At 44.4% G+C, this 20,526-nt stretch overlaps 2 protein-coding genes across 2 annotated transcripts in view; both read right to left on the reverse strand.

Moving 5' to 3' along the window:
* The window catches only part of LOC128404455 (arylacetamide deacetylase-like 4), a 95,060-nt gene extending 74,884 nt beyond the window's left edge, over window positions 1-20,176 (reverse strand). The window contains exons 1-3 of the mRNA XM_053370119.1: window positions 19,945-20,176; window positions 18,415-18,478; window positions 14,141-14,933 (exon numbers count right to left, since the gene is read on the reverse strand). Coding sequence (XP_053226094.1) covers window positions 14,159-14,933; window positions 18,415-18,478; window positions 19,945-20,161 — 1,056 coding nt within the window. The 5' untranslated portion in view covers window positions 20,162-20,176 and the 3' untranslated portion in view covers window positions 14,141-14,158. The remainder of the gene's footprint in view (window positions 1-14,140; window positions 14,934-18,414; window positions 18,479-19,944) is intronic.
* On the reverse strand, window positions 247-5,369 carry LOC128404452 (arylacetamide deacetylase-like 4). Its single transcript, XM_053370117.1, has 4 exons — window positions 5,160-5,369; window positions 4,199-4,412; window positions 2,505-2,568; window positions 247-1,081 (listed from the first exon to the last, which is right to left on the reverse strand). The coding sequence occupies exons 1-4, from the start codon at window positions 5,334-5,336 to the stop codon at window positions 307-309; spliced, it is 1,230 nt and encodes a 409-aa protein (XP_053226092.1). The 5' UTR covers window positions 5,337-5,369; the 3' UTR covers window positions 247-306.
* Window positions 20,177-20,526: the final 350 nt, after the last annotated feature.

Genomic DNA, 20,526 nt, shown 5'->3' on the forward strand with positions numbered 1-20,526 from the left:
TTGTTCTATAATTTCCCAATATTTTGGCCATTTAGATTCCATATTAAGTTTTTTGACTTCCTTAGCCTCCATTGGTGACAGCCACCTAAATTCACAAATCCTTTCCTAATTTCTTTCGGATTATCTATTTCTTTTCCTTCCACGATAATTTTGTTAATAGTGTTCTGTTCTAACAAATTAGACAGTAAAACTTTGGATTTTAACAAATTAGAAAGTAAAACTTTGGAACTAAGTTTTTCTTTTTACTTTAGGATTGGCACAATGAGGAACAAAATTTCCCTCCACAGAAGTGGAAGACTGCCATTTCTATAAACATTTTAAGAACTCTACTACATGCTGCATACATTTCTGTGTGCTCGGGAATTCAAGTGGCCCCAAACCAACAAGGCCCAATATTCCATGTAATCCATCTGGAAGATGGTGATATGTCACTGGCACACCATTGTCCTCTAGGCGCTTCTTGTACAACAGCCCATCATCCCGGAGAACATCATATTCACAGGTTAGAATGAAAGTCTCTGGGAGCTGGCGGATTATGTCATCCTCTGCTACAAGGGGGCAAAACATTGTCTCATTACCTCTTTTAACTTGTTCATAAAGTTCTTCTGAAAATGGAGCAGGTTCTACAGGAACATAGCCCCTAGCTTTAAATTCTTCTGGAATGTAATCAGCACTTATCCATTTTTGGTATTTCTCTCTCAAATCAGGAGGGACATGGGCACCTTTCAGAACTCCATCTACATTCATTGTCTTCCCAGTGAGATATGTCAAACCAAGTATGACAGCTCTTTTCCGGAACAAGGGAGGAACTGAATGGTTTTGTTGATGGGATGGCAAATTGAAGTCCATTCCTTGGAGGAATGGGTAAATGAGGACCTGAGCTCGCATTCTTGGGAGGTCCTCTCTGGTCACCAGTTCTTGACAAATGGCTGCAGCATATGTGCCTCCACTACTCTCCCCAACAATGGCAATGCAGTTGGGGTCCACTCCGTATTCCTTTGCATTCTTCAGAAAGTGTATTACAGCAGTTAAACAGTCCAGTACAGGGACTGGATAGGGATGCTCAGGAGCTAAACGAAACCTAAAGAGAAAATAAGGTATCATCAACATTCGACATTTTCCTGGATCGCATTTGGCATTTCCCCTTGAATTGGAAATCCTTTTCACCTCTAGGGCCACATTCCTTTCTGTGAAACATTCTGGGCCCCAGAGACCAAAATGGAAAGCAAATGCAAACTTTCCCACTGGACAAGTAGGCTGGCTCCTGCACACAGCCACACATTCCAGCCAGGCAGATGCCACTCAAGGAGGGTGCAAAAGAGGGGCAATGGTGGGGGGTCTGGGGTGAGTTCAGAGAGGGAAATGAAGAGGCTTGGAGTGCAGCATTCAGCCTCTGTGCCTGAAGTTTTCCACCTGAATATGCTAGTTCAGCATCCCATTCTCAGTGGCCAGGGGTCAATCATTGGAGAAACTCCCCAAGCAGGACATGAGTACAAGAGCCCTCTTCCCTCCTGCAATTTCCAGCAAGTCTTATTCTGACCATACGGACAGACTATAGCCATCATGGCTAGAAGCCACTGGTAGCCTTAAACTCTTAAATTTGCTTAAACCTTTCTGAAAGTCATCCAAGTGGGAGGTTATCCCTGCCTCCTGTAAGAGTGAGTTCTATAGCTTAACTTTGAACTCTTTGAAGGAGTACTTTCTTTTATCTGAAACTTCCAGCTTTCCAGCTTTCCACATGTTCCAGTGTTATGAGAGAGCAATAAAAAAACTTTGCCCTAGCCCAGCCATAGGCAAACTCGGCCCTCCAGATGTTTTGGGACTACAATTCCCATCATCCCTGACCACTGGTCCTGCTAGCTAGGGATCATGGGAGTTGTAGTCCCAAAACATCAGGAGGGCCGAGTTTCCCTATGCCTGCCCTAGCCACTTCTTCCATGCCATTATAAACTTCTATCTTCTGAATGCTTCCTTGATTTCATTTTTCATCTCAGGATCTCCCTGAGTGTCTTGGTCAGGGGGATGAGAAATCGGGTCCATTTCCTGGTGGGGCCAGGTTGCGGTCCAGCTGCCTAACCACTCACCTCAGCGTTGGGGCGGGACAACATCCCGCATCCCACTGGGGGAGACCCCGGCCACATCAGGTTGCCAGGCGGCCAATCAGGTCGCTTGGGGGCGTGGCCGGGGACGATTTAAGCCATGGTGTGATTCGGTGGCTTCCTCTTTCAGCCTCGCACCTTTCTTCTAGGCTTCACATCGGGGCATCTGGTTGGCCACTGTGAGAACAGGATGCTGGGCGAGCAGCAGAGCGCTCATGCTCAGAGGGAGTGGGCCCCAAGGCATAAAAGTCTAAATACAAAAATGAACACCCATTCCACAGGTTGTCAAAAATCACTATGTTTAAAGCTTTGTCAGGTTTTCTCTGGGCTCATGTGCGAGGAAGGGTTGCAAACTATGGGGAATTGCTCTTTTTTTCCTGATAGAACGAGCATGAAGATACTTACTCAACACTTACAACCACTGAATCAGATTGTTTGGCAAAGGAACAGCAGGCCCTTTCAGAGACTCCTGGAAAAAAACACACATCACACACGGCCTGCTGTGAGCAATTATTTGTTAGACTGCATTACAAAATTCCTTGGTCATTCACATTGAAATCACTGTGAGTTGAATCCAATATTACTTCTGCTGAAAGTAAACCTGCTGAAATTAACAGATATGATTAATTCTGGCATGGTAATTAATTTTTTACGTCACAAAATGTATATAACACTTTGTTATGTACTGAAGTTCTCACCCTGGGCCAGCAGGGGGATACTGTAGATAGTTATGCAAATGAAGGATCGAAAGTGACGTTCAGTGACTGGATAGTTTGTATGCAAATGAAGGATCGAAGGTGACGTTCAGTGATTGGATAGTTTTAGAAAGTTGCTACAGTTACGTTGTTCTGGAGCTCTATATAAGCAGGCTGACTGAGCTCTTCAGTTCAGTTCTGTTCTGGCCTCTGAACAAACAAGAGCTGTTTGAAGAATCGCTGTGTCGTCTGATATGTTCGCCCACAACTTAACATACTTGATTGTGGATCTCCGCTGGAAAATCTACCTTAGATTGAACCCTTTATAAATGGGGCATCACTAGCTGAAAACAAGTATGTGGATTTTGTTCTCCCCTGTTATTTCTGATAATCTCTGGAAGTCCTTTCATAGAAGTCCCTTGAGGCATAGAGAAACCCCTTTGACATTAGAAGGATTTATCACTGACCAAGATGTGAAGAATTACAACAGAACTCAGCACCATTTCCTGCAATCCTATCTTGCCATGTTCATTGAACTTAAATTGCCTACAGTTTGGAAACTGCAGCTGCTGGAGAATTCAGCAGCCCATTTGCTCAAGGCCACAAGACGGGTTGAGCATATAACGCCAATCCTGGCCCGACTGCATTGGCTGCCAATTGGTTTCCAGGCCCAATCCAAAGTGCTGCTTTTGACCTATAAAGATTTAAATGGCTCAATACCACAATACCTCAAGGACCACCTCACCCCATATGAACCAGTCTTGACCCTGCAATCATCATCTGAGGTCCTTCTTCATGTGTCTCCTCTGTGAGAGGCCCAGAGGGCAGCAACAGGAGAAGGGGCCTTTTCTGTGGTGGCTCCCCATTTGTGGAATGCTGTCCCCAGGGAAACTCACTTGGCACTTTTATTACATATGTTTAGGTGCCAGGCAAAAGCATTCCTCTTCTCTCAAACCTTTGGCTAATTAAACAATCTACATCCTTGTAAACTGTCTGTTGGGAAGGGTTTGTTATTGTTTCTTATTATGGCATGCTAGGCAGTATAGAAAAAGAAATATAATCAGTGCTCTTTTCTGGGGGTACACAGGGGTACGCATATCCCTAAACATTTTTGTGAATCTTTGTACTTTTATCCATTTGCTGTATTTATTTTCCCCGCTTTGAACTATAAAATGGTGATTTTCTTGAGTCAAATGAGAGTACCCCTAACCATTTTTTCAGAAAAAAGCACTGATTAATAATAATAATAATAATAATAATAATAATAATAATAATAATAGGGTAGCAGAAACCATGCTCCACCCCTCCATAGCAAACATTTCAGGAACTTTACATTACAGCAGCACCCCAGATTCTCCTCAAAGAACATCATGAACCATTTCAAAAACAATTCACAGAACTTACGGACGCTTCCAAATAGTCCAACACCTGGATGAATGAAGATGATTCCTTTCCTGTTCCCAGCAAGTGTCCTGGGCCAGAACACCCTCACCGGCACCCCATCGAAAACCAGGTCTTTTATTATCAAGTCTGAGTCCTTCATTAATGGTGTTAACCGGCCCATGGACCTCATAATGGAATATCTATGGCAGATGCCCAGTTTTTCCACAAGTCTGACCTGTTTAATCCAAAACATTTAGCATTTATAATCAGCATTACATAATTTCTATCTCTCTCTCTCTTTCTCTCTGGCATATGTCTGTTGCCTGTGGGATGGAACCCAGGCATATGAGGCGACTGAACTGTATATCGTTTCCTTCCTCTTTGGATGGAAAATGGTTCACCCTGAGCAGCACAGAAGTGAAGACCCTGCCCACTCCCCTTTCCTTGTATGCTTCTTGTTGAAGTCCTTAAGAATCACATGGAATGGGTGGTATTCAGTGCGAGTATTACTCAGAATAAATACATTGGAGTGGATAAGAACCTAAGCAGAGCCCGGTGGATTAGGACAATGGCCAGTCTAGTCCAGCATCTCACAGTGGCCAACCAGGTGCCCCAATGGGAAACCCACAAACATGACCCAAGCACAGGAGCCTTTTCCCTTTCTATGTTTTCCAGGAACTTGTGTTCAGAAGCATTGCTATCTCCATCTCTAGAGCCAGAACATAGCGATGACCAGCCATGGCCTAATCCTCTTTGGAAGCTATTCAACTTGGCAGCCATCACTGCCTCTTCCATAGCTTCAATATGTTCATGAGAGAGGGAGGAAAACGTTTCTCTATCCACATCCTCCATGTTATGTAAAATTTAATAAATTTCTATCATGTTGCCTCTTACTCGCCTTTCCTCTAAAATATTTCAAACGTTGCAGCCCTTTTTAGAGAGGTGTCCCTTCATCCCCGTGAAATATGTAAAATAAACTTACCAGTATCATGACATATCCCAGTGAAAAATCACCGAGTAGTACTAATGCACGGCAGTTCATTCCTCGAGGCAGGTGGGTCCTAGTAAGACGATAATAAGCTCCCCATGCAAACAGCAAGGAGTGAATGAAAATGGTCATATATAATATCAGCATCCACAGAGTTTCACCAAATGCCATTTCCCTTAAACTCAGAGGCACAGAGACAAGGACTTCGCCTTAGCCAGTGCTGGTGGAGAACCACCTATGCCATGTGGGGGAAAAACATCCTAGGCCAACCCACATAGTTCTCAGTTGAGAAGCAAACAAATAGTTTAGTAATTTAGTAAAACATTGCAGCTCTCCTGGATTCCTGGAAGACACTGTTTTTCCTCACACAGGGTGTGGGTACACGTTGGTGCGTGTGTATTTGCTTATTTTCTCCTCCCAAGGGAAGGCGTGAATAGGCGTTCGCCTGCCCTCCCACACAAAATTATTGTGCCTCTTCCCTCCCTGAGTTTATCAGGGGTAATTAAAAGGGACTGCACATCAGTGCAGGTGGGGCTGGCTGGCACGACACTGCAATGGCATCCTCCCAACAGGAGGGTCACTGCAACTTTCCAGAACAGTGTGGTGAGGAAAGAGGTTTGGCGCTGTGCAGGCTGACCAATGGGAGCCAATCCCACCCAGTCTATAGCTCTTGCAGAAATCAGTTTGCTGCTCATACAGCTCCACTTTCCATTTATATCGTTTATTCATTCATTCATTCATTCATTCATTTATTTATTTAAGCTTCCTCTGCTTATACAGGTGAAACTCAGAAAATTAGAATATCGTGGAAAAGTTCATTTATTTCAATAATTCAACTTAAAAGGTGAAACTAATATATGAGATAGACTCATGACATGCAAAGCGAGATATGTCAAGCCTTTATTTGTTATAATTGTGATGATCACTGCGTACAGCTGATCAAAACCCCAAATTAACAATCTCAGAAAATTAGAATATTAAATGAAATCAGCAAAACAAGGAATGCAAATAGAGCAATATTGGACCTCTGAGAAGTAGAAGCATGCATATGTATATGAGTCTATCTCATATATTAGTTGAATTACTGAAATAAATGAACTTTTCCACGATATTCTAATTTTCTGAGTTTCACCTGTATATGGACCTGAGTTAGCCATGCCCATTCTCGTCTGAACTGGATACAGCTCAACAGGTGTGGAACACATTCTCAGGTTCTCTCTCTCTCTCTCTCTCTCCTTCTCTGTCCCAACAGTTGTTATTGGTACTAACTGAAGTTTCCAGACCATTTCCCAATTCAACTGCATGCATAACATGTTGCAGTAATCCAAATGGAAGGTTGCAAGTGTTGATTTATCCTCACGATAATGCTGCAGGCCACCACCTAATGCCATGACACCACAGGGTGGAGGTGATGAGGGCAAGGAAGGAAAGCCAACATTGCTGTGGGGGAAAGGGCACAGAAGAAGAGCTCCCTTGTGACAGGCCTTGCTTGAATCAGAGGGGATTATTTTACTAGCATTCTTCCATTTCAGTGTTTGGGGGGAGGAGAACTTTGGGCCCTTCAGTGTTCTTTGGGTCTCAACCATGGGTCCGTAGATGTTTCTGAACTACAACTCCCATCATCCTTGAGCACTGGCCATGCTGGGTAGCCATTATCTCCTTCTCGTACATCTCCTGGATGGTGCCAACTCTTTCTCTTATGGGCTTTCTGTGAAGAGGAAATCCTCCTTCTGACTTTACTATGAGGGAAGGAGTCCCTTGCCTCTTTGTAAATGCTCAATTTACCCATGAGAAGAAGGAAAAACTCAGTTGACACAGAAAGGAGCATTACACATCCACGTAAATAAATGTAAATAAATGTAAATAAATGACACCCACCAAAGGCCAAAGGAAAAAGCCCAAAGTCTTCCAGGAATCCCACTCCCCACCCCATATTTGAAGTTTCTGTTTCTCAATGTATTTATTTTGCAAAAATAAAATTAAAAAACTTGGTGGCTCTGTTGTTGATTAGATTAGGATATGCCTTGGAATGTCATCAAATTCACAGATTTATTTCATTTTGACTTCAGAGCCACCATGGGCGTTTCTGGCTCCCAGTTGCCATGGAAAGAATATGGCATGTCATCCTGTGGAGATGAAATGCAAAATGTGAAGATGCCCCCAGATTTATCCTGCAAAATGCTGTAGACAGTCTCTGGCACCTCCAGTTACAGATCTCCTCACTACGCCCTATGTCACATAATGCAACTCCTTACGTTGAAGCAACTGCAGTGATTTGTCAACTCACCCTCCCCTCGAACAAAACAGACCTTAAGACACGTGAAGAGACTACAGCCCACTCGTTCAGCACCTGTCATCTCCTCCTCCACATACTTAGTCAATCCCCCTTTTGGCAATGAAATAATTCCTTTCCATGCCCTGAATACTTGGCCTGCGGGACAAGTTTCAAGGGAATCCTTCCCACAAATCCCATCACAGCAACATGGTGGACCCTCCATGCTGTGCCACTGAGCTACTTCCCAGCTCATCTTGACATTCCACAAGCACAAAAGCAGAAAGGCAAAACTATTCAGGTTTGAGAGGCTGGAGTCGCTGTGCAAAGGGACCACTCCTTTTCCCTATCTACTGCAACCCCTGTCGTTGTGCACCCATGGCTTCCAGCAGCACTAGAGTGACTTCCCGGGAGCGCAAGCCTAGGCAGTGTGTATGGAGGTCCTGGGCTGCCCAGAAAACAAGATCCACCTCTCAGCCTTGCTCATACGGTCCAAAGGAAAGCAGAGCAATATGTTTTGCACCAGCATAGCAGCAGGAGTGGCTGGAAGGAGGCATACAAGATGCACAAAACACTGCAACCTGCTTTGCATTATTGCTGTAACCTCTCTCTAGCACCAGCAAGGCTGGAAGGGAATGTTCCTGACTCTGCTGCCAACCTAGAATTAGCTTTGTCATATTATATACATGCTGCAGAGGGAAGTGAGGGGCCCATGGGGCTCATCAATGTCGGAAGGTAGCCCATCTCACCACTTGGCCTTCCATCATACATGTCATCTCTTTCATCAGTACCACACCGACTCGCATTTATTCGTGCAAGGTTCAATGTCTTTCCATCGAACCTGCTGAGCCACAGATTTTCCAAGGGTTTGGTGTCTCCGCTATGCGTGTGTGACGGGAAAACTGTTGAATCTCTTCCACATATAATGTTCAACTGTCCCCTACATAGCATAGCCAGGACTAAATTCCTGGGTCCTGCTTTACTGCGCTTGGTTGGCAGGCCTGTTGAGTTACACGCCGCACTGCTTTTGCAGGATACAGACCCTTCTGTAACTCTGCAGGTGGCGAGATTCCTGAATGCGGTTATCTCACACACAAAAACCACCAAAAAACAACAAAAACACCAAAACTAATCGGACTGTTATGATGAGAGTGCATGTCAGATCTCGTCTTCAGTTTTTCTTTTTCTGTGAACCGTCCCTTGGAGCTCTCCTGGCCCCAAGCTGTCATTTGGCTCTGCTCAAGGACCCACCCTTGCATCGTGGTGTTCACCTTCTGTTGTCGGATATATCGGTCTTTATGTCTCTGTGTTTTTTTTATGTTTGTACATATTTTATGGGCTAATAGCCGTAAATAAATAAATAAATAAATAAATAAATAAATAAAAAGGTAGCCCATCTCAGAGAAGGAAAACTCTGATCTCTCTCCCTTGGCAGATGCAAAGTCCAGATCTACCAGCAGCAGCTGGAGTAACTCAATGCAATGGGCTTCATCAACTGCGAGGTGAACCTTCAGGTGCTCATTGCCACTGAGGAAGACATTTTTGGTGAATTTTTACCTCATGTCATCTGATTTTCTTGAAATTTTGTACACTTGTTGAACGATCAGAACTAAGTTTAAACCTTAAAAAGTTACTTTTTTTTAATCCCAACCCATTTTTTTTTAGTTTATGAGGGTTTGAAATTGATAATTTGCACTTTGTCAGACTACACGAAACGTCAAAAGCTCAGCAAGCTACCAGTCTGCTTTGGAACACATTTTTAAAAGAAAAGCCTAACTAGTTTTTCAGATACCTTTTAAATGAATAACTTATTAAAGAAATGCCTGAAGTGGCTTGAAGTCTTGTTTATTCTGTTATATTTTACTCCAGGAAGACCCATTTATCCTAAACAGAGCCCAATAAGGCCGACATGTATGTACAATATATATAGATATAGATAATAGATATAGATAATAGATATAGATAGATATAGATATAGATATAGATATAGATATAGATATAGATATACAGATACAGATACAGATACAGATACAGATATAGATATAGATATAGATATAGATATATTTAATGTGATCCCATTGAGATGGGATGAAATTTTGCAAGAAGCTCTTAGAAATATGAAATAATCAATAAAAAAATGGAATTTTTATATTATCTTAATTTCTTTAAATCACTTTTTAAAATGTTAAATTATGTAACTTAACTTTTAAATTTGGACCAAGTCCATCATGTGCCATGTCATATTAACGCCCATGAGGTCCTGAAGAGATTGGTATTTTTAGTTTTGAAATATCTCAATTCTGGGCTGAGCTTTTAAGGTTTTTGTGTAGTCTGGCAAGGACAAAACTGTCAGGTTTTTTTAACTTCAAAGCCTCGTAACTCACAAAACGAGCTGAAATTTAAAATAAAAACAGATACCTGGGAACTTCTCTTATTCTACTTTTAGGAAACTGAAAGCAATGTAAAAGGGTAAGGTAAAAGTCTCTGGATCACTGGACATGTAAAGCCCAACTGCATTGCAGGGGGTTGGGCTAAATAACCTGCAGGATCCCTTCCAACTCTACAATCCATAATCTTATGCTCAAGATCTCCCAGGGTGCAGTGGCGGAGCAAGCCAATCAGGCGCCTGGGGTGGCACATGTGCCCTGCGCCCAGAAGCAGGACCAGCTGCCCGTGGGGCAGGGTGGGGCGAGCCGGGGCAGGACACTCTGTGGGGCCTCCGAGGAGTCTGCCTGCCTCCTCCCACTCAGCCGCCCTACAGCTGAGGGGGAGGTGGCGGGCAGACCATTAGGGGCAGAGCGGAGCCTGCGGGCGCCCAAGCTACCACGTCACTCCCAGGAGAGACGTGTGGCTCAGGTGCATTGCCGCCCAGCATTTTGTCACCACCCTCAGTGATGACCCCGGGGCGGCCCGCCCCCACCTCACCCCCTTTCCTCCACCCCTGGCAGGGTGTCTGTCAGAACCCTGAAACGGACCCCCTTTCCTCCTGAGAGGCAGAGCAGACCCCAGGCCGCCTGGGTTGTGAGGAGAGCCAGCGACACCAAGACATCATCGTAGGTGAGAACTGAGTGCCAGAAGCGGACAGGGTGGGGAGAGGGGATGGGAAGGGAGGCTGCAGGCTGGGGAGGTGCCTGTCCATCCCTTGCCTTTGACACGTGACAGGGTTGGTTTTGGGGGGATTCTGGGGGCGGCGGCGCTGCGGCTCCTCAATGTGGGGTGTGGGAAGCAGGTAGACCAAGTGAAGGGGGTCTGTGATGAGGAAGGATGCCAGCCTCTCTTGACATGCAAAAGGAAGGGTGGGGGAGGGAGGGAGGTTCTGTCCCTTTTGGGAATATTCATCCAAGTGTGGGGGACATGTGAAAATAATAATAATAATAATAATAATAATAATAATAATAATAATAATAATAATTTTTATTTATACCCCGCCCTCCCCAGCCAAGGCCGGGCTCAGAGCGGCTTACAAGCAATAATAAAAACAAGTTGAATGATTACAACTTAAAAACAAAATTAAAATACACATTAAAATAATTGAAACATTAAAATATTAAAATGTACCCTCATCGCAGGAGGAGAAGAAAGGAAAAAAGAAAGAGAGGGAGCGAATCAAATTGGCTCCAAGCCAAAGGCCAGGCGGAACAACTCTGTCTTACAGGCCCTGTGGAAAGAAATCAGATCCTGCAGGGCCCTGGTCTTATGAGGCAGAGCGTTCCACCAGGCCGGAGCCAGAGTTGAAAAGGCCCTGGCTCTGGTTGAGGCTAATCTAACTTCCTTAGGGCCTGGGACCACTAGGGTGTTGCTATTTATGGACCTTGAGGCTCTCCGTGGGGCATACCGGGAGAGGCGGTCCCGTAGGTACGAGGGTCCTAGGCCGTGAAGGGCTTTATAGGTCAAAAGCAGCACCTTAAATCTGACCCTGTACTCTACTGGGAGCTAGTGCAGTTTGAAAAGCACTGGGTGAATATGCTCCCATGGCAGAGACCCCGTGAGGAGTCTCGCTGCAGCATTCTGCACCCTCTGGAGTTTCTGGGTCAGCTTCAAGGGCAGCCCCACGTAGAGCGAATTACAGTAGTCAAGCCTGGAGATGACCGTCGCATGGATCACTGTGGCCAGGTTGGGGCGGGAAAGGTAAGGGACCAACTGCTTGATGCGGCGAAGGTGGAAAAAGGTCGCCTTGGCTGTTGCTGTAACTTGCGCCTCCATGGAAAGGGAGTCGTCAAGGATTACGCCCAAACTCTTAACGGAAGGCAATGGCACTAATTGGGCCCCCACAAGAGAAGGGAGTTGGTCCCTCATCCCCATGCCATCCCGCCCCAGCCATAGGACCTCTGTCTTCAAAGGATTTAGTTTCAATCGGCTCCCACGAAACCATCCAGCCACAGCTTCCAAGCATCTGGTCAGTGCGTTCGGGGCCGAGTCGGTGTGGCCATCCATCAGCAGATAGAGCTGAGTGTCATCAGCATATTGGTGACAGCCCAGCCCAAAGCTCCGGATAATCTGGGCAAGGGGGTGCATAAAGATGTTAAAAAGCATCGGGGAGAGAATTGCGCCCTGCGGCACCACGTCTGCGAGGTGGTGGTCCAGAAGATCATGATCGACCATGTCAAAGGCTACTGACAAATCTGAAAAGATGATAAAGTTTTGGGATCTAATATATAATGAACTGAAGAAACTTTTAAAGTATACATTCCCTAAAAAACCAGAGGCTTTTTTATTAGGGATAATAGGGGAGGAGGTGAAAAAGGAGGATCGTAAACTATTTCAATATGCCACGGCTGCAGCCAGGATTCTTGTGGCTCAAAAGTGGAAATCACAGGAGATCCCAACAGCAATGGAATGGCAGACCAAAGTTTTTGAGTATACAGAATTGGCTAAAATGACTTAGAAAATTCGAGACCAAAAAGGGACAAAGTTTGAAGAAGAGTGGAGTAAATCTGTTGCATACATAAGAATTAACTGTAGAAGTTTAAAAACTATAGCAGGGTTAACATAAATCCTGTGATGTGTATAGAGGGTAAATAAGAATCTGCAAGAGAAGATATAAATTAAGAAAACCGAAGCAGGGAAGGAAGGAAGTCTGGGCACGAACTTACGCAGTGTAAATAAGACAACACAAAATGTTGATTGTTTGTGAAAAATGTTCAGTTTCTGTTAATTGATTCTCATGATTCTCAGTGTTTGTGGGTTACCAGGAGCTGGGAAAAGGTTTCCGCTTTGCTGAAGGGACAAATGGCATTGTGATCTCCAGGAATGCCACTTTTTGTGAACATAGTGGCTGGGAGAGACTACATGCCAATACTGAGGTGTGGTTTGAACCTTCCCAGGAGCTTCATGACTCTGAAGGTAAACATAGAGAATCAGAGTCTGAGGGGGAGGAAAGTTCAGATAAGAGCTCTCAAGAAAGTGGAATTAGCCAGAGACCAGTTGCTAAGCAACAAAAGAGAGGTCGTAGTTCTGAGGAGGAAAGTGGGTCAGAAGAAAAAGCAATAAAAAGCATTTGAAAAAAGGGAATATTCACCCAAGCTACTCTTTAACAGAACTTGGGGGGGGTTAACCTCTGAAATTGTTCGTCTGACCCATCTTTTAGCTCATAGGAGCAGCTCTCGGGTATCAGGTTTGTTAGTAGTTTGGATGAGATCTTCTTGGTATTTAGCTGGTTGCCTGAGGTTGAAGAACAATTCCTTGCAGTGAAGTAAGTTGCTGGACCCACCACTTAAAACACTTTTGGGAGATACATGAGTGGCCTGGTTAAAAATAATAATAATAATGCGGTGCCCTGCTAGGTTGGAGAATGGATAGTTCCATGGAGTGTCATCAATGCTTTTCTTCAAGAAAAAAATGTGCAGGTAATGTGTACACCCTTAAGTACTCCCAGAAAAAAGCACTGATTGTCATGAAGTAACTTTGCACAGATAGATATGGTGTTCTGTTTTGACATCAGTCTGTTATTTTGTGTGCTTTTAAAATACAGTGGTACCTCAGGTTACATACGCTTCAGGTTACATACGCTTCAGGTTACACACTTCGCTAATCCAGAAATAGTGCTTCAGGTTAATCACTTTGCTTCAGGATAAGAACAGAAATCCGGCTCCGGTGGCGCAGCAGCAGCAGGAGGCCCCATTAGCTAAAGTGGTGCTTCAGGTTAAGAACAGTTTCAGGTTAAGAACGGACCTCCGGAACAAATTAAGTATTTAACCTGAGGTACCACTGTATAAGATAAATTAGATGTCACAAGCATGATGTCTCCTCAGTCTCTAAAATGTTCCAATTATTTTGGCACTACAGTTATTCATTGGAATTAGCAAACACAACAGACAATGTTGGTGACCCATTTGGACGGTTTTAACGGAGGATTGGGCCAATTCATAGAGGAGGCCATGGGTATGTTTCCCCTCCACTACTGCATGCAGTATTCATGCTATTTGCTAGGAATTACAAGTAGGGAAACTTCTCTTGCACCCAGGTCCTGTTTGTGGGCATCTCAGGAGGCACCTGCTTGGTCTCTGTGAGAGTAGGATTATGGACAAAGTGGAGCAATGGCCTGGTCCAACAGAGCTTTGCTTATGTACTTACAAACACAATGGTGATTTTAATAAATTAGCCTGACAAAACCTTGGACCTGAGTTTATCTTTTAACTTAAGGATTGGCACAATGAGGAACAAAATTTCCCTCCACAGAAGCAGAAGACAGCCATTGGAAGACAAAGAAGGACATTCATTTCTATAAACCTTTTAAGAACTGTATTGCACTCTGCAAACATTTCTGTGTGCTCGGGAATTCAAGTGGCCGCCAACCAGCAAAGCACATTATTCCGTGGAATCCATCTTGAACATGATACCATGTCACTGGCACACTGTTGTCCTCTAACCGCTTCTTGTACAACAGCCCATCATCCCGGAGAACATCATACTCGCAAGTTAGAAGGAAAGTCTCTGGGAGCTGGCAGATTATGTCATCCTCTGCTAGAAGGGGGGCAAACATTGCCTCAGTACCTCTTTTAACTTGCTCATAAAGTTCTTCTGAAAATGGAGCAGGTTCTACAGGAACATAGCCCTTAGCTTTAAATTCTTCTGGAATGTTATCAGCACTGATCCATTTTTGGTATTTCTCTCTCAAATCAGGAGGGACATGGGCGCCTTTCAGAACTCCATCTACATTCATTGTCTTCCCAGTGAGATATGTCAAACCAACTTTGACAGTTCTTTTCCGGAACATAAGAGGAACTGAATGGTATTGCTGATAGGATGGCAGATTGAAGTCCATTCCTTGGAGAAATGGGTAAATGAGGACCTGAGCTCGCACTCTTGGGAGGTCCTCTCTGGTCACCAGTTCTTGGCAAATGGCTGCAGTAAAAGTGCCTCCAGTACTGTCCCCAACAATGGCAATGCGGCTGGCGTCCACTCCATATTCCTTTGCATTTTTCATAAAGTATATTACAGCAGTTAAACTGTCCAGTACAGGGACTGGGTACGGATGCTCAGGAGCTAAACGAAACCTAAAGAAAAGGCAAGGTGTCATCAGCATTCATCATACACTTTGCAGCATTTTCCTGCAATGGCATATTGCAAGGGTGGCACCCCTAGGGCCACATTCCTTTCTATGCAACCTTCCTGGGGGCCACATGTCAGCTGTGGGTGGGACCAGAGAGCAAAATGGAAAGCAAATGTGAACTTTCCCACTGGACAAGTAGGTTGGTTCCTACACACAGCCACACACCTTTCTCTACCCTCCAACCAAGCAAGCAAGACACATTCACACCAGTCAGATGCCACTCAAGGATGGTGCAAAAGAGGGGCAATGGTGCAGGGGTGGGGTCTGGGGTCAGAGGGGAAATGAAGTGGCCCAGAGTGCAGCATTCAGCCCCTGTGCCTGATGCTCTGCACCCAAATATAATGCTAGTTCGGCATCCCATTCTCAGTGGCCGCTGGTCAAATCTGATTCCGACCATAGAGGCAGACTATAGCCAGCATAGCTAGGAGCCACTGGTAGCCTTATACTCTGCCCAATTATTTAATCCCTTTTCAAAGCCATCCACATTGGAAGCTATCTCTGCTTTCTGTGGGAATTAGTTCCATAGTTTAACTTTGCACTGTATGGATAAGTACTTTCTTTTATCTGAATCTTCTAGCATTCAGCTTCATTGAATGTCCACATGTTCTAGAGTTCAGAGAGAGCGACAAACACATTCCCCTAGGCCACTTTCCACATGACATGCCTAATATAACCAACTTCTATATTTTGAATGTTTCCTCGATTTCATTTTCCATCTCAGGAAAACAACCCCAGTTCTGAATCACCTCCAGTATGTCCCACCATGCCTTCCTGAGATCAGTGCTTCCCACTCTTTCTGCCCACTTTAAACCATATGGCCTTAAAGCCAAGAACTCCAGTTCACCCACCTTGGCCAGGAGGCTTCAGATCATGCACCAAAGGTGTATTAAGGCAGTGAGGGCAGCCATTGGGAGAGATGATGTCCATTACTGTCGGGAAGGCTTGCCTTGTAAAGGGCTCTGAAGCCCTGGCAAATGACACGTCTCCCATTGCCCAATGTACCACTGCTCTCATTGGATGGTAAGTGTGGCTGACAGGACAGTTGGGAACAGCTTGAGCTTATTTGCCAAAGAGAAGTTCACCTTAACTCCAGCTGCACTTTCCCTCTCAACCACAGGGCCATTTTGCCTTAGGAGAAGAATCCTAATGGCTTTTTATGGGTTGATGTGGTGATTTTCTGTAAAAGTAGTTTAATGGCCTGATCCAGCAGAGCTCTTCTTATCATTAAAGCCAGAGGGATTGGGTCCAAAGGCATAAAAATCAAAATACAAAGGTGAACACCCATTCTACAGGTTGGCAAATTCACTATGTTGGCAAAATCAGCTTTTTTCTGGGCTCATGTGAAAGGCTTAGAAACTGTGAGTTGAATCCGGGTTAGCGCCATTGCCTAATGGCGGATTCCCTCCGAGCTCCGGAGGGAATCGGCTCAGCAGGGGTCGGGTCCTGCCGCGGCGGCGACGCGGGGACCCTCAGAAACCACAGGCGCTGAAGCCTGTGGACCTGGTGACTCGGCGGGCACCATTTGCACCCTCCCGACCCGCGAAGGAGCCTTTTTAAAGGCTCCGGAACGGGGGACGGAGAGTGGTGCGGTGCTGTGAGTCGACTGCTTCCCCTGCTGAGTGAAGCTGTATGCCATGGACGGAGAGCGCTGACTTCTTTCTTTGAACATTTGGATTAAAATCAACAACCCGTGAGTAATACGGAAATTGGACTTAAAAGGGAAATTTTCTTTGGGAATTAGGCACGACCGGGTAAGGTGTAAAGAGGAAGTCCGCCTACCCGCCTTGTAAACATCGTAAAGCAAGGATTTTACAACTAAGGTTGTGAGAATACCTTTCTTCTTTGTGGATAAAAGCAATTAACTCCACGTTTTGGCAATTTAAGTGATTGTGCTGGAGGATAAGAGCTAACATTGAGAACGGAATTCACCCCTCCCCCAAGACCCGGGAGCGATCGGTGAGAGAGCCTGCGGAAGAGACATAAAGACTTTGACAGCTGTCAAACTAGCTGTCAAAGTTGGGAAAAAAGGAGAACTTTGTTTCTGCTGTCTTTGCTGGTTATATTCGTTACAATTTGGTAACAAATTGTTAAAAATAAAGAAGAAAAGGCTAACTTGACTTTTGGGTTGGAACTGGAAGATACTAAGAAACTAGAATCCCTCTAGAGGGGGTTTAGGACATTACAAAAATGGCTGAAAGTGGAAAAACACTGGCTGAACTGGAGAGGACTTTTTTTCTCTTGGGAAAGTTGCAGGAACAGAGTGATGTTTTGGCAACAAATGTTACAATACTGAATGGAACAGTAAATAAAGTTGCTGAGCCTGGGAGGGACTTGACTCAAGTTTTTGCAGCTGAACAGGAAAGTTTTGCAGTTGACTTAAAAATTTTTGCAGCTGAACAAGAAAAGAAATTTGAGAAATCTGAGAATGTGATGAAAGAGAAACATGATGATTTGAAGGAAAAGGAAGGAGGAGCTATAATGCCACAGATGATTAAGGAGAGCCAGAGGCCGGTTAAGATGGATACAAAGGAAAATAAGATCAGGATGATGAAAATCTGGTTTGAATTGAAGAATGGAGAATGGAGAGATCTCCTTATGTGGAATACAAACCTGGCTAAAGTGGAAACTGGAGCTTTTGGGACATTTGGACTTAAGAGAAGTAAGAAACAAGATTTTGGCTCCATTTTTAAATATGGAGGCCTGGCTGGAAGAAACATGGACCTTACTGGGACAGAGCTCCTTCGAGATTTGGAGTTTAATATAAAGGACTATCAAAAAAACCGGCAGAGAGGAATTGAGAGAGAATTGAGAGCCTCGGACGTGAGGTCGCCAGGCTGACTGCAGATGGACTGATGGACTTTTGTTGGGGTTCGAAACCGGGAAAGGGGGTGGTGGGGCTTTGGGAATCCAAAGGGTGTATAACTATATTCTGTTTCATTTAATTTGGTTTTGCCACTAACATAAAAATGGGGATTTCGGGGAAGGGAATTGGGGCCGACCTTAGAAAAAGACCTTTAAGAATAAGTATTGACGTATAAAGATTGAGGCTTATAAGTTAAAATTGGTTAACTAAAATGATGGGGCCGACCTTAGAAAAAGATTTTCAAGAATAAGTATTGATGTATAAAGATTGAGATTTATAAGTTAAAATTGGTTAACTAAAATGAATTAGAGAAAATAAGGTAAAGTTTGGGGACAAGAACTTGCTGAGCTAAAAATTGGAACTGGAATACAAGAAGGGGAGGTGTGGGGAAGTCAAGGAAATTGGTCATTGACAGTAAGAAATGTAAATTTTATGTGTTTTTAATTGTTTTTTTTATGTTCTTTCTTTATTTTTTGAAAATTCCAATAAATATCTTTTTTAAAAAAAAGAAACTGAGGGGAAATACTCTTTTTTCTGCTACAACAATCAAGAAGATACTTACTCAGGACACATAACCACTGAGTCAGTTTGGTGGGCAATGGCACGGCAGATCATTTCAGCGGTTCCTAGGGGGGGAAAACACATCACACACTGCCTGCTGTGAGCAATTATTTGTTACTCTCCATTACAAATTTCCTTGGTTGTTCACATTGAAATCACTGTGTTTTGAATCCACTGTGACTTAGCCCTACTGAAAGTAAACCTGTTGAAATTAACAGATATGACCAATGCTTTCCCCCCCAGGGGGTACACAAGGGTATGCAGTACCGGCACCTCTTTGTTGTTGTATAAATGTGTGGCACTTACCTTAACAATTTCATGGTGAGTACTGGCACCTCTCTTTCTAGAAAAAAGGACTGGATATGACTAATATTGCTGTGTCATAAATGTCTGTTTTTAATGTCCATGGAGGAACAGGTCAATTCTGCGTCCAGGGCAACTGTTTACCAGCTCCATATGGAATGCAGGCTGAGACCCTACCTGCCCGCAGACTGTCTCACCAGAGTGGTGCATGCTCTAGTTATCTCCTGCTTGGACTACGGCAATGTGCTCTACGTGGGGCTACCTTTCAAGGTGACCCGGAAACTACAACTAATCCAGAATGCGGCAGCTAGACTGGTGACTGGGAGTGGCCGCAGGGACCACATAACACCGGTCTTGAAAGACCTACATTGGCTCCCAGAATGTTTCCGAGCACAATTCAAAGTGTTGGTGCTGACCTTTAAAGCCCTTAATGGCCTCTGTCCAGTATACCTGAAGGAGCGTCTCCACCCCTGTAGTTCTGCCTGGACACTGAGGTCCAGCGCCGAGGGCCTTCTTGCAGTTCCCTCACTGCAAGGAGGAAGCGACGTTACAAGGAACCAGGCAGACGGCCTTCTCTGTAGTAGTGCCCACCCTTTGGAATGCCCTCCCACCAGATGTCAAAGGAAAAAAACACCTAACAGATTTTTAGAAGACATCTGAAGGCAGGCCTGTTTAGGGAAGCTTTTAATATCTGAAGGGCTATTGTATTTTAATATTTTATTGGAAGCCGCCCAGAGTAGCTAAGGAAACCCAGCCAGATGGGCGGGGTATAAATATATTATTATTATTATTATTATTATTATTATTATTATTATTATATTTCATAAAATATATATGCTACTTGATTGTAGAAAACAACAACAGCAACCATGTATAGGCTGCACAAATCACCCCTACCCCACCCCCGTCCACGGCAAACATTTCAGGATCTTTACATTAAATTACAATGACAAATTCTCTTCTAACAATACAGTGGAACCTCTACTAGCGACCACAGTCCGTTCCGGAGGCCTGTCCTTATGGCGAAACGGGTCGCTGGGAGAGGCGCCATTGTGCGCAGGCATGGGCGACAATTGCCCGCTTCTGTGCAGGTGTGAACGGCAGCAAACCCGCCCGTTACTTCCAGGTTTGTCGTGGTCGCAACTTAGAACGTCCGCGAGTGGTGGCGGTTGTAAATAGAGGTTCTACTATACAGTTAACCATTTCAAACACATTTCACAGAACTTACGGATGCTTCCAAATACCCCAGCACCTCCATGAAGATAGATGATTCCTTTCCTGTTCACAGCAGGTGATGTCTTGGGCCAGTACACCCTCACAGGCACCCCATCAAAAACCAGGTCCTTTCTGATCAGTTTGGAGTCCTTCATTATTGGAATGAGTAGGCACATGGCCCTGATTATGGAATATCTATGGCAGATGCCCATTTTTTCCAGAATTCCCATCTGTTTAAAACAAAACATTTAGCATGCATAATTAGCATTAGATATTTTTCCACTTGCAATTTTTTAATACTTAAAAAAGTATTTTGGGACCGTCTAATCCAGCCTTTAGAAATGATCATGACCAGTACTTTGACACAGGGTGAGATACCTGATACTTGGAAGACCATTCCCTGCTGAAAGGCCCATTTCCCCTTGGCCTAGGGGGCAGGGCGCAGACTCACCTTGAACAGCTAAAAGGGGATCCTGGGAGGCCAGAGGGGCATTGCTGGAACAACTCTTGGGATGTGGCAACTGGCTAAAAAGTTTTAAAATCTTTAATTTTAGTTCCCCTGTTTTGTTTTTGTTGGGTTGGGGTTGGTTAAATG

This window comes from Podarcis raffonei, chromosome 16, assembly GCF_027172205.1.
Source record: "Podarcis raffonei isolate rPodRaf1 chromosome 16, rPodRaf1.pri, whole genome shotgun sequence".
Lineage (NCBI taxonomy): Eukaryota > Metazoa > Chordata > Lepidosauria > Squamata > Lacertidae > Podarcis > Podarcis raffonei.